This window comes from Pelophylax lessonae (genome assembly GCF_965119305.1).
Source record: "Pelophylax lessonae genome assembly, chromosome: 2".
Classification (NCBI taxonomy): Eukaryota; Metazoa; Chordata; class Amphibia; order Anura; family Ranidae; genus Pelophylax; species Pelophylax lessonae.
This window is the reverse complement of record NC_138769.1, coordinates 110,741,323-110,755,119: the sequence shown is the minus strand read 5'-3', so window position 1 is coordinate 110,755,119 and position 13,797 is coordinate 110,741,323. Positions and strand designations below refer to the sequence as shown.

At 43.8% G+C, this 13,797-nt stretch overlaps 1 protein-coding gene across 1 annotated transcript in view; it reads left to right on the top strand.

Annotated features, from left to right (window-relative positions):
• The window catches only part of ASB9 (ankyrin repeat and SOCS box containing 9), a 78,151-nt gene that overhangs the window by 42,550 nt on the left and 21,804 nt on the right, over positions 1-13,797 (top strand). Inside the window, exons 2-3 of the mRNA XM_082248557.1 lie at positions 5,070-5,149; positions 6,069-6,176. Of these exons, the coding sequence (XP_082104683.1) occupies positions 5,070-5,149; positions 6,069-6,176 (188 nt within the window). The remainder of the gene's footprint in view (positions 1-5,069; positions 5,150-6,068; positions 6,177-13,797) is intronic.

Sequence of the window (13,797 nt, the reverse complement as noted above, 5' to 3'; positions counted from 1 at the left end):
AGCCACAAAGGATATAAACCCACTTCATATGCACCAAATGTCTTTGCAATCTTAGATATTACCCTGTAAAAGTAGCAGTGACATCATCATTGTGCTGTACATAGACTGTGCAGAGAGCAGAGCAGTGCGAGGGGCCTAGAAGACCCCACTAACTACAGGTGGCCGACACAAAATGACACAATGGGGTGGAGACAGGACCTGTCACCCTGCATAAGAGGAGAGAGCAGCAGTGACTGGTCTTTACTACAGGGAGCTCCTGCACAGAGCGAAAGTTTCACAGTAGATTATTGCTCAGATCTGAAAGTAATACACAAAGCACACCAAGTATGAACACAAATGACTCTTGTATTTAGACAATGTACAGTATGTTCCCCTGCTTCACTGCAAGTCTACCAATTTTCTAAGCCTGATTGGAAACAATAGATTATGTGGCTAACAGATTCTTTTCAGCATGGATTCTTCTCACATTGCCTGCTACAGAGGAAGAATCTATGAATTTGTATACAAAGTGATGACAATATGAAGCAGCAAGCATAAATACATGTATAATTCAAGTGAACATATGTGAGTGATGTTTAAAAATGTGCATTCTTTTTAAAATACAATATATGTTTCGCTTTAGAGGTACCCATAGATGTTATATGGCCATGGCTCAATCCTATTTATTTCAGCAGCATCACACAATGATAGTGATATATCAATGCATCTTCACAGCTTAGCAGAAGAAAAGGAAAAGACTGAAAAAGTGTGTTGTGGACTTATAGAATTGGAGGCCATACTAATAACTTTCAAAATTCCTCCAGTTCTATCAGTCTAGTTCCAAACCCTGATGAAGTGGGACCCTTATATCTCCTGAACTCATAGGCTTTTTATGTTACAAGAGTGTAAATAAAATAAAATCTGGACTTTATACTTTCTGCTTTTGGCACTTTTTCTTCTTGCACACCCAGTCCTTACTCAAGCAAAGAGCTGACCTTCAGCCACCACTCTGGGGAGAGCTGCCTAAGGATATATTAAAAAGTCACCATGTTTTAGGGGTTCAAATGGCCCCACTTCATTAATGTTTGGTATTGGACTGATAGAACTGAGAAGACCCTGAAGGGCAATTAGTATGATTATTTCAGATGCCAACTAAGCCTTAAAGCGTTTGTTAACCGAAAAAAAAAAAAAAAAAAGAATCCTGCTCCTTTAAAGCATGTTATACAGCACAGTTCTTATGCTGTGTAATTTGGCCCCCTGTATCACCTGAAATAGCTGGCTGATCCTCCCTGGTTACATCCTGCCCCCTGTAAACTGACCACGGTGTATCATCGCTGCTGAGCCTTGACACCGTGGTCAGTTTACATGCCTCTGTCATCCGCAACCCTCCTGTCTCCCTGCCAGTCAGCTCTTACCAATCCCGCCCCCCCCCCTTTCCTGCTACTGAAATACCTTTAGACAGAACACACAAAGCCCTCTGTTATAATGCCTCCTAAGCTGCAGTGTATGCCAATTTCTGCCTGAATTGACAGTGCCGATTGGCGGTTATGTTACTCCTTGAGGCTCCCCTCCTCCCTGGCTGATGTCTCGGCTCTCTCCTCCTCTCCTCCCCTTCTCCCGACTGACGTCAGCGAGGGAATCTCGGCCCCTCCCGCTCTAGCTGTCAGAGGGAGCCTCGAGAAATCACGTGACCGCCAATCGGCACTGTGAATTCAGGTAGAAATTGGCATCTTTTTTACAGATGTAGCAACCTCCTAGGTAGGTGCTAGAGGGAAAGTATCATTTTGGATCTTTTCTGCTTATCATAAAGATAGCCAGGTAAATCCTGAATAATAATAAATCTATATTGTTCTCTGCCTACCAGAGAGCAGGATCTGCTAGTGAGGTCTGCTCATGGTGCCCAGGTGCAGCTCAGTTTGTCTGAAGTGTTTCACACTGGCCCAATAGGGGGGCATATTAGATAGTGGTAGGAAACCTGATAAATGAGTGCACAGGCATTTAGTACAGCCCTGGTTATTGGCAGAGGAAGTGCCTCAGTGCATCCTGGGATACTGTATAAATGCCAAGGGCACATGTGCTCGGGGTCTTTCAGCTGGAGATCAGTGCCCCTTCTCTGTAGAAGTTGCTTTGCGGCCTCAGGTGGTCGACCTGGGGGCTTGAGAGTCAGAGAGGAGCTGAACCTGGAGGACCTGCTGAGCTGACTGGTAGGGAAACACTTGAAAGGATCTGATTCTTCATATAGTGAGTATAGCTCTGTGTCATGGGGCCTGTCCTGAGAGGGCCATCTGCCAGAAGAGTCAGTGGATGGGTGTCAGTTAAGGGGATGCTAGAGACGGACCTGAAGATAATGTAGTTGCATCAAGTCTGCTGCTGGAGAGAGCAAGAAGACTTAACCCCTTCCATACAAATGACACTATGGTTAAAGCAGTGTGACTGCTTCCACAAGTAACCTGGTGAGGCCAAATGAAAGTTGTCTTTATCAACTGTAAATTGTTCAAGTTGGAGGCCTGAGAAGTAATCACAGCAAGCCCTACAAGGACAGTGCTACACAAAGAACATACACTGCAGCATAGGAGGCTTTATAACAGTTTATAAATTGCCTTTACAACCACTTTAACTAGAATTTGGAGCATCATACTAATTACCCCTCAGAATCCCTGGAATGTTATCGGTCCAGTACCAAACCCTGATAATGTGGGATCCTTTAATCCCCTGAAAGAAACATTGTGAATTTTAATGACAAGAGTCTGAATAAAATTAAATCTGAACATTATTGGTTGTTCTTTTGTTTTTTTTTTTATCTACCTTGTACACCCAGTTCTTTCCTGAGCTGACCTTTGGCCAACACTTCTGGGAGAGCTGCTTAATCGTGAAGTTTATGTATGGATGGTTTTGCATAGTTACACTGGACCAGCTCAGACCAATCTAATGTTCCATACCTATGAGAACCATGTGGAAGCTGAAAATAACTGTAGTAGGCACCTCTACTATAGTGATCTTCACTAACTTCCGGGTACCATGGCAAACAGCTGCCCTGCTGCAGTGAACACAGGGGTTCCTTACTCAGCACAGACGCCATTCAGGGAACACTTTGCATTTCCTCAATGAATACAAAGAATTCTCTGATTGGACTAGGTGGAGGGGAGGGGCAGTGGAATCATGTATATACACTGCTCAAAAAAATATAAGGAACACCTTTTATTCAGAGTATAGCATCAAGTCAATTAAACTCCTTTAACAATTAACAACAGATGCACTAGATGGGCAACAATGAGACAAACTCCAAAACTGGCATGGTTTTGCAGGTTGAGGCCACTGACATTTATTTTCTCTACTCATCTTTTCTTACTGTTTTTCACTAGTTTTGCATTTGGCTAGGGTCAGTGTCACTATTGGGAACATGAGGCGACACCTTGCTGGACCCTATAGAGATTTCACAGCCAGTCCTACTCCTCCAGGATGGCACATCAATACGTGCCATTGCCAGAAGGTTTGCTGTGTCTCCCAGCACAGTCTCAAGAGCATGGAGGAGATTCCAGGAGACAGGCAGTTACTCTAGGAGAGCTGGACAGGGCAGTAGAAGGTCCTTGATTCATCAGCAGTACCGGTATCTGCTCCTTTATGCAAGGAGGAACAGGATGAGCACTGCCAGATCCCTACAAAATGATCTCCAACAGGCCACTGGTGTGAATGTCTCTGACCAAACAAACAGACATTTTCTGAGGGTGGCCTGAGGGCCTGACCTCCTCTAGTGGGCCCTGTGCTCATTGCCCAGCCCCGTGGAGCTCGATTGCCATTTGCCTTTGAACACCAGAATTGACAGGTCTGCCACCGGCGCCCTTTGCTTTTCACCGATGAGAGAAGTTTAACCCTGAGCACATGTGACAGACGTGAAAGGGTCTGGAGAAGCCATTGAGATTGGTATGCTGCCTGCAACATCGTTCAGCATGACCAGTTTGGTGGTGGGTCAGTGATGGTCTGGGAAGGCATATCCATGAAGGGAAGCACAGACCTCTACAGGCTAGACAATGTACCCTGACTGCCATTAGGTATCAGGATGACATCTTTGTACCCATTGTCAGACCCTACGCTGGTGCAGTGGGTCCTGGGTTCCTCTTGGTGCATGACAATGCCCAGTCTCATGTGGCGAGAGTATGCAGCTAGTTCCTGGAGGATGAAGGAATTGATACCAATTAATAGCCTCCATGCTCGCCTGACCTAAATCCAATAAAACACCTCTGGGACATTATGTTTCGGTCCATCCGACGGCGCCAGGTTGCACCTCAGTCTGTTCAGGAGCTCAGTGATGCCCTGGTCCAGATATGGGAGGAAATACCCCATTACACCATCCGTTGTCTCATTAGGAGCATGCATACAAGCAAGTGGGGGCCATTCAAACTACTGAGTATCATTTTGGGTTGCTGCAATGAAATTTCAGCAAAATGGACTAGCCTTCTGCATCATTTTTTCACTTAGATTTTTAAGGTGTCTTTAAATTCAGCCCTCTGTAGGTTGATCATTTTAATTTCCATCAAACTATGTGGGATCCTTTTGTTTCTAACACATTACCCAGTCCATATCAGTATAGATATCCAGCATGATATTTTTCCCCATTGAGATCTGATGTGTTTTCAAAGTATTCCTTTAATTTTTTCGAGCAGTGTATATTAGCACTTTATGGTACCTTCGAAATGCAGGTTTGTCCTTATGTCAAGCAAGCAAAAGGTCTAAAGTTTTACATTTTTCTGTTTTTTATAAACATTCAAAGTTACAATCGTTGGTTCCTAGTCATAATTAGCATTTAGTCATTTGCGTTACTTCCATTTAGTGATTTCAAGTATTTCCATGAGATGATCAGTTGGGCTACTGTGTTATAATAACAAAAATGTATTTCTGCTTTGTAGACAAATGGAAATAATTTTCTTTCCTCAAATCATCTAATCTCATCTCTGCTTTTTAATGCTTTCAAAATTGCGAATAGTGATTACCATCATCAGTTTATTGTTTTCATAAATCATATTGTGTACACACTGGTAGAATTATGGTAGGGTTTAAGCATGTAATCTGACACCAGATTTCTCACTTTCCAGACTTTGTCTCGGACTGGTCACTGTTACATGAAGCAGCAATACATGGGCGCTTTGGTACCTTAACAAAACTAATTACAGAGGTAAGTAAAGGGAATCATAATTTGATTTTAGTTTATAGTTTATATTTTTTTAAACTAGTTCTGCGTGGTAAAGGATTAAGCGGACGTTAGGCTTAGAGTCATGGTTTAGGAAATTATTTTTAGGAGTTAGATTAGGGGTTTACAGCTTGGGGGAATAGTTAGGCTTTGTGTTAAGATTATATTAAGTGTTAATTTTCAGAGTTATCCTTGATGGTAAGGAGTTAGTAATAAAGAATACATTCATGGATAAGCCTTAGGCTATGTTAGGAGTTAAAGCTAAACTCCAGGCATACATATAGTTCATCCCTCTGCAGGTGCACCCTTGCACTGAAATGTTCCATTGCTCCTTATTAGAAAAGATAGTACTAGCCAACCTTCCAATGCTCTAAGCAGAAATAAGTCTCCAATCACAGACTTAACATGCCAACTTACCCCGAGCTGATGGTCACAGCTTCCTGGGAACTGGGGCTTGGTTTCTTTGCTCCAGGATCTCTCCAATACTGCTTTGAATAAAGGTACTCTCAAGATGAGACCAATATCTTAAAAGCATTAACAGCACAGAGAGATAGGGTAAGGGTGGAGTTAGTAAAAACATTCTAGAATGCACAATGTACTCCAAACCACAGGTCCTGGTGACAATAAATGATAGTTCAGAACGCCATTGGTATAACCAGAAAATCAAGTTTTGCTTTGGGCGCTAAAAATCCTAATCACCTAAAACGAATGTACTGTATATACCAGGCTCACTGTGTTAGAATATAGAAAACCACAGTCTAAGACCCAGCATTATGTCTCATGGAATCTTTATCTTATATAATAAGAAATGTTCCCATGCATGCCTCGAGTTCTACCTTAGAATGCTAAGGTACAGGCATTGCTGTTTCACCTTTTGATAGGTTTTCCTATCCTTCTTTTGTAGGGACATAGCGTAAACCTGGCTACAGCAGATCATGTTACTCCTCTACATGAAGCTTGCCTTGGAGGTCATTCTGGATGCGTCACCTTTCTGCTGAAACATGGAGCTCAGGTAACAACATTCTTACATTCTATTAGAGTGTGAATATATATAACAAGGTCTAATCTGAAACTTCCCAAAGCATACTATGAGAGAAATGAGAACACTGGAGTGACTAAAGAGAAGTAAGACTCAGAAACCTGGAGCCAAAAGGGAGCTGTCACTCATCACAAAATGTGATGACACTCAAACAAAAAAACAAGATTAGCTTTTATTATTATTATTAACTCCACTTTTGCTTCAGTTTTCTTTGCACCAGTTTTTGTGAAATGTTATTGGTCACCTGAGATATACCTCTCCCCTCTCTAGCCTTGGACCTGCTTTTCATCTCGTCATAACTAGAGTTGATCGAACACCTGGATGTCCGGGTTCGGCGGGTCCGGCCAAACTTGAAAAAAAAGTCCGGGTTCATGACCCGGACTTAACCCGAACTTTACCCCGATCCCGAACCCCATTGAAGTCAATAGTGACCCGAACTTTTGAGCACTAAAATGGCTCTAAAAAACACATGGAAAGGGCTAAAGGGCTGCAAATGGCAGCAAAATCTTCTTAAGAGCATGGCAAGTGCTCCGCAAACAAATGTGGATAGGGAAATAACTTAAAATAACATAAAATACATAAAAATAAAAAATAATAATCTTGAATGATGTAGAAGGAGGACGAGGCCCATATGGAGTAGGAAGTTGAGGTGGCGGTGGATATGGCAGTGTAGGTGGAAGCGGCGGCGGTGGAGGAGGAGGATGAGGCAGCCAGCACTGGTTTTGGTTTTTAATTACATTTTTTTTTAAATTAGGGTACACCCCAAAAGAGTAAGAAAGATCAAATACAACAATGGCTGGGTAAGGCCGGTATACATGTCTATTCTGCACAAGGTACGGACAGGTCCTGTGGGATCCATGCCTGGTTCATTTAAATGAACGTGAGCTTGTCCACATTGGCTCTGGACAGGCGGCTGCGCTTGTCTGTGATAACGCCCCCAGCCCTGCTAAATACCCATTCAGATAATACACTGGCTGCAGGGCAGGCCAGCACCTCCAAGGCATAAAGGGCAAGCTCAGGCCATGTTCCCAACTTGGAGACCCAGAAGTTGAAGGGGGCAGACCCATCATTCAGTACGTCTAGGCGTGTGCACACATACTGCTCCATCATGTCAGTGAAATGCTGCCTCCTGCTAAGACGTTCCATATCGGCTGGTGGTGCTGCTGCTTGTTGTGGCGTGCTGACAAAGCTTTTCGACTTTTCGGCCATGCTAACCCTGCCTTCTGAGCTGCTGGTGGTGCCCTGGCTGCGTTGGCGACCTCTTCCTCCTCCTCTGCCTTGGCCTTGTGCTTCCACTGTGCCCCTGCTGTCAGGTGGGAATGCCACCAGCAGCGCGTCTACCAGCGTGCGCTTGTACTCGCGTATCTTCTGATCACACTCCAGTGAGGGAATTAAGGACGATACGTTGTCCTTGTAACGGGGATCCAGCAGCGTGGCCACCCAGTAATCAGCACAAGTTACAATGTGGGAAACTCGGCGGTCGTTGCGCAGACACTGTAGCATGTAATCGCTCATGTGTTCCAGGCTGCTCAGAGGCAACGAAAAGCTGTCCTCTGTTGGAGGTGTATCCTCTGTGTCCTCTGTATCCCCCCAGCCACGCACCAGTGATGGTCATGAGCTAGCCTGGGTGCCACCCTGCTGTGAAAATGGTTCCATCTCCTCATCCTCGTCATCCTACAGAACTGTTCCCCTGCTGGACAATTGTGTACCTGGCATTTGGGTGCAGGAACCCACCCTCGGATCCACTTGTGAATGACTGCCCTGAAAGCCTTGGAAATTATACCTCTTCCTCCTCCTCCTCATCCTGTGCCACATCCTCTTCCATCATCGCCCGAAGCGTTTTTTCAAGAAGGCATAGAAGTGGGATAGTTAAGCTGAGAATGGCATCATCGGCACTGGCCATGTTGGTGGACTACTCGAAACAGCGCAACAAGGCACACAGGTCTCGCATAGAGGCCCAGTTATTGGTGGTGAAGTGGTGCTGTTCCGCAGAGTGACTCACGAGTGCGTGCTGCAGCTGAAACTCCACTATGGCCTGCTACTGCTCGCACAGTCTGGCCAGCATGTGCAAGGTGGAGTTCCACCTTGTGAGCAAGTCACATAGGAGGCGGTGAGCGGGAAGGCCGAAGTTATGCTGCAGCGCTGACAGGCAAGCAGCAGCAGGGTGAGAACGCCGAAAGTGCGCACAGACGGCCCACACTTTCTGCAGCAGCTCTGACATATCGGGGTAATTTCTAAGGAACCTCTGCACCACCAAATTCAGCACATGCGCCAGACAAGGGATGTGTGTCAAACCGGCTAGGCCCAGACTTGCTACGAGATTTCGCCCGTTATCGCACGCCACCAGGCCGGGCTTGAGGCTCACTGGCAGCAACCACTCATCGGTCTGCTGTTGAATGTCGCTCCACAACTCCTGCGCCGTGTGTGGTTTTCCCCTAAACAGGCAAGTTTTAAAACTGCCTGCTGTCGTTTAACCCTGGCTGTGCGGAAGTTGGTGGTGAAGCTGTTACGCTGACCGGATAAGGAGGCAATAGAGGATGAGGAAGCAGAGTAGGAGGAGTTCAGGAGAGGAGGCAAACTGAAGCGCCCTGCAATCCTCGGTGGTGGAAGGACATGCGCCAAACTGCTATCCGCCTCAGGCCCAGCCGCCACTGCATTTACCCAGTGTGCTGTTAGGGAGATATAACGTCCCTGACCGTGCTTACTGGTCCATGTATCTGTAGTTAGGTGGACCTTGCCACAGATGGCGTTGCGCAGTGCACACCTGATTTTGTCACCCACTTGGTTGTGCAGGGAATGGATGGCTTGCCTGGAAAAGTAGTGGCGGCTGGGCACGACGTACTGTGGGACAGCCACTGCCATAAGGCTTTTAAAACTCTGCGTCTTCACCAGACGGAATGACTGCATTTCAAAAGCCAGGAATTTTGAAATGCTGGCTTTCAGGGCCAGGGATCGCGGGTGGGTAGGGGGGTACTTCCTCTTCCACTCCAGTGTTTGGGAGATAGAAAGCTGAACGCTTCCACGGGACATTGTGGAGATGGTTGTTGGTGACCCAGGTGGTGGTGTTGCTGGCAGATCCTCTGTTTGCGGGGTGGCATGTGCCACTGTCACTACAGAGGTGGATGAAGAGGCTGAGCCTGCAGCAGAAGAGGAATCAGGAGGAGCCAGAGACCTTTCTTGCTTTGTGAGGTGTCTACTCCACTGCAGCCCGTGCTTTGCACTTAGATGCTTGGTCATGCAGGTTGTGCTCAGGTTGAGAAGGTTTATGCCTCGCTTCAGGCTCTGATTGCACAGCGTGCAAACCACTTGTGTCATGTCATCATCACATTGTCTGAAGAACTGCCACACTAGGGAACTCCTTTGAGCTGGCTTTGGTGTGCTTGGTCCCTTGCAGTAGCAGGCGTAGTGTCTAGGGCACGGCCGCTCTGCTTTTGCACCCTGCTCCCTCTTCTGCTGTGCTGGTGGCTCTGTGCGACCACCGCCTCTTCCTCCAAACTACTCAGGTCACCTGCATGACGTTCATTCCATGTGGGGTCGAAGACCTCATCGTCCTCCACATTATCTTCCACCCAGTCTTCACCCCTGCCCTCCTTGTGGATCTCCACAATTCGGAATTCCGCAGCAGTTGGCACCTGCGTTTCGTCATCATCCGAGACGTGCTGCGATGGTCCTCCCATGTACTCATCTTGAAACATAAGTGGTTGGGCATCGGTGCACTCAATCTCTTCAACTTCTGGGGCAGGGCTAGGTGGATGGCCCTGGGAAACCATGCTAACAGAGTCATCGAAAAGAAGAAGAGACTGCTGCATGACTTGGGGCTCAGACTGCTTGGCTGATTTGCAAGGGGGTGATGTGAAATATTGATAGACATCGGCTGCAGGTGCCAACTCTGACCTTTTAGCAGTAGACTGGGTCGGAGACAATGTGAAGGAACTGGAGGCACTGTAAGCAACCAAATCTACTATCGCCTGTACTTGTTCTGGCCTCAACATTTGTAGAGGCGCATTAGGCCCTGCCAAATACTGCTGCAGGTTCTGTTGCCTACTCACACCTGAGGAAGGTGTTTCGCTGGTGCGTGTAGCTGGCACAGATCGATCACGTCCTCTCCTTGCAACAGGAGCTCCACCAGCAGCACCATGACCCAGGCCACGTCCCTTATTTGACCTTCTCCTCATATTTCTCTAATTTAGGATCTTCCTCTAAATGGGTGTTTATTGAATAGCAGAATAGAACAACAGTATCCAAAGGGTGTATCTCACAATAAAATATGCAGACTAGGCCGCAATTTAATTTTTTTCCCCTAAATGGGTTTTTATTGAAAAGCAGAATACAACAACAGTATCCAATTGGTGTATCTCCCTGTAACATATGCAGACTATCCTGCAATTGAATTTTCTTCCCCAAAATGGGTTTTTATTGAAAGACGGAATACAACAACAGTATCCAATGGGTGTATCTCACTGTAACATACGCAGACTAGGCTGCAATTTAATTTTTTCCCCTAAATGGGTTTTTATTGACAAGCGGAATATAACAACAGTATCCAATGAGTGTATCTCCCTGTAACATATGCAGACTAGGCCACAATTTAATTTTTTTCCCCTAAATGTTTTTTTTATTGAAAAGCGGAATACAACAACAGTATCCAATGGGTGTATCTCACTGTAACATATGCAGACTAGGCTGCAATTTAATTTTTTCCCCTAAATGGGTTTTTATTAACAAGCGGAATAGAACAACAGTATCCAACGGGTGTATCTCACAGTAACGTATGAATGAAAATGTTTTATTTTTCCCTTTTAATTGGTGCTTTTTGAATAGCAGATTAGAACTGCAGTGTCTAAACGCTGTATGACAGTGTCACAGTAAAGTATGAATGAAAAACTGAAAAATAATTGTCCCCTTAAATTGGGCTTTTTGAATAGCAGATCAGAACTGCAGTGTCTAAACGCTGTAAGTCACAGTAAAGTATGAAGGAAAAAGCGTTTTTTTTTTTTAATCCAGATCAAGCAGACACATATGCACTGAGCTTGCATTACATGGCTGCTACACGCCGCACGCCTCCCACCTAACAGACTGATAAAAGTTTTTTTTTTTCTCCCTCCTCCTCACTGGGCTCAGGTCAGGGCAAAAAGATCATGCACTGCACCCCCACACAATAAAATCAATGTAGATCGCTGTCTGATTAAAAAAGATTCTTCCTATTCTTTCCCTGAAAGCAATCTCCAGCCTGCCCCTACAATAATCTCCTATTTCTCCCTCCGCAGCATCAGAAACCTCTCCCTACAGTAGTTAGAGCAGAGTGACGTGCGGCACTATGTGACTCCAGCTTATATAGAGGCTGGGTCACATGCTGCACTGGTCAATCACAGCCATGCCATTAGTAGGCATGGCTGTGATGGCTTCTAAGGGCACAGTAGTTAATTGCTTGTTGATTGGCTGCCCTGCAGCTGTTGAAACCACGCCATTAAAACTGTGCCAAAACATGAAATAAATTACCGAACAACGGACTGTATCCCGAACATACAGTGAAATGTTCGGGTCCGTGTCTGGGTACCGAACACCCAAAGGTCCGGTACAATCCCGAACAATACAGTTCGGGTTCGCTCAACCCTAGTCATAACAAATTACCTTCCCTACCTGTTCTGTCCAGAGCTATACACCAAACCTGGCAGCCTACTAGCTGTGCAGTAGGCCAGAGGTGCAGCTACCTTTGATTGCATTTATGGGTTTATTTGAACAAAAACATTTATTCTACACTTTAATATTATGCATTTTAGTTGGCAGTAGTGACAGTTCAAACATTCTGCAGTACAAGGTTGTGGATTGTCAAGAATTGGTTATGCTCTTTGCTTTGGGCTGTTGTGTTTTTATATGCCTGGGTTGCTTTGTACTTTCAGTCTGGTCCCAAAGAAATTCACATCATAATGATACAAAACTATTTTTATGATGAATTAATATACAAAGTATATTCCTCGCGCCAAGGGATGTGTAATATTAAGTTGTGATAATAAAATAGGACTCTAGTTTATAAAATCTATATAAATATATGGTATAGTTGTGATAAATTAGCAGCTGCTATATGTAAAAGATAGTTTGAGTGTGAATGATCTCATAAGGGGATCAAATATAGTGCTTGCTTAAAAAACTTCTGATACCACGATGTATATGTATAAGCTTCACATGACCCTAAAAATTGTCTCATATACTGTATGTCAGCACAAGATGTGCAAAAAATGGTGTGAATAAATAGGGTATAAATAAATATGTTTAAAATTATAATTTATGTGACATAAATAAATTTAAATATATAAATTCAAATTTCTTATATTATAGTAATTATGTAAACAATGTGGTGAAAGAACTGTATAAATATAGGATTGTAGAAGTAAAATTATAATAGATAAAACAGAATATCTGTTATAAATTATAATGTGAAAAAAACTTCTATATGTGAAAAAGATTTTGTAATTGTAAATTTTGTAATATAGAAGTTTTTTTCACATTTCGGATATTCTGTTTTATCTATTATAATTTTACTTCTACAATCTTATATTTATACAGTTCTTTCACCACATTGTTTACATAATTACTATAATATAAGAAATTTGAATTTATATATTTAAATTTATTTATGTCACATAAATTATAATTTTAAACATATTTATTTATACCCTATTTATTCACACCATTTTTTGCACATCTTGTGCTGACATACAGTATATGAGACAATTTTTAGGGTCATGTGAAGCTTACACATATACATCGTGGTATCAGAAGTTTTTTAAGCAAGCGCTATATTTGATCCCCTTATGAGATCATTCACACTAAAACTATTTTTATCTCAAGACCCACAAATGTTGCATGTTTGCAGACTCCTCCATTTTCATATGGGGTGTTTCAAAATGAAGCAAATTAATCTTAATGTCTTAAGCCTCGTACACACGCACCGGTTGTTGGCCGTAAATTTTCGGCCAACGTCCGATCGGCCGATTGTCGGCTTGTTAGTATGATGCTTCCGACAACCGACTGCGACTTTTCGGCCGAACAAAATCTGGTGTGCATGCTATAAAATTTTTGTTGGCCGTCAGCAGAATGGCCGATTGTTCCTCAGTCAGTACAGATTTCGGCAGACAAAAATGTGATGATCAAGACTGGGCATGCTCAGAGAAGAAAAAACACACGAAAAGTAGACCAGAACATGACATCACTTCTGCAGTTGGTTGTTGTTGGCCGACAAAATTCGTGTGCAGTCTAGAGCACATTTCAACCAACACAACAACACTGGACAAAAGACGGCCGATCGGTTGGCCAACAATCGGTGCGTGTGTACGGGGCTTAAGTGTTTAAAGGGATCTTGGTGTCTAAGGCTGACCATATACTAGCAGATTTACAAACAATTTTGTATGAAAATTCTGATCTGTATATCAAATGACTTGACGAATGTAATTTGAAATACTTAAAAAATCAGTTTTCTTGTTACATTGCATATGGGAATGAATGTAATTTCCCAAACAAAAACTACATTTACTGTTAGAATTTCATTAGTTTGAGAAATGCTCCTTCTAATTTTCTGGTCACTATGGTCGAAAAC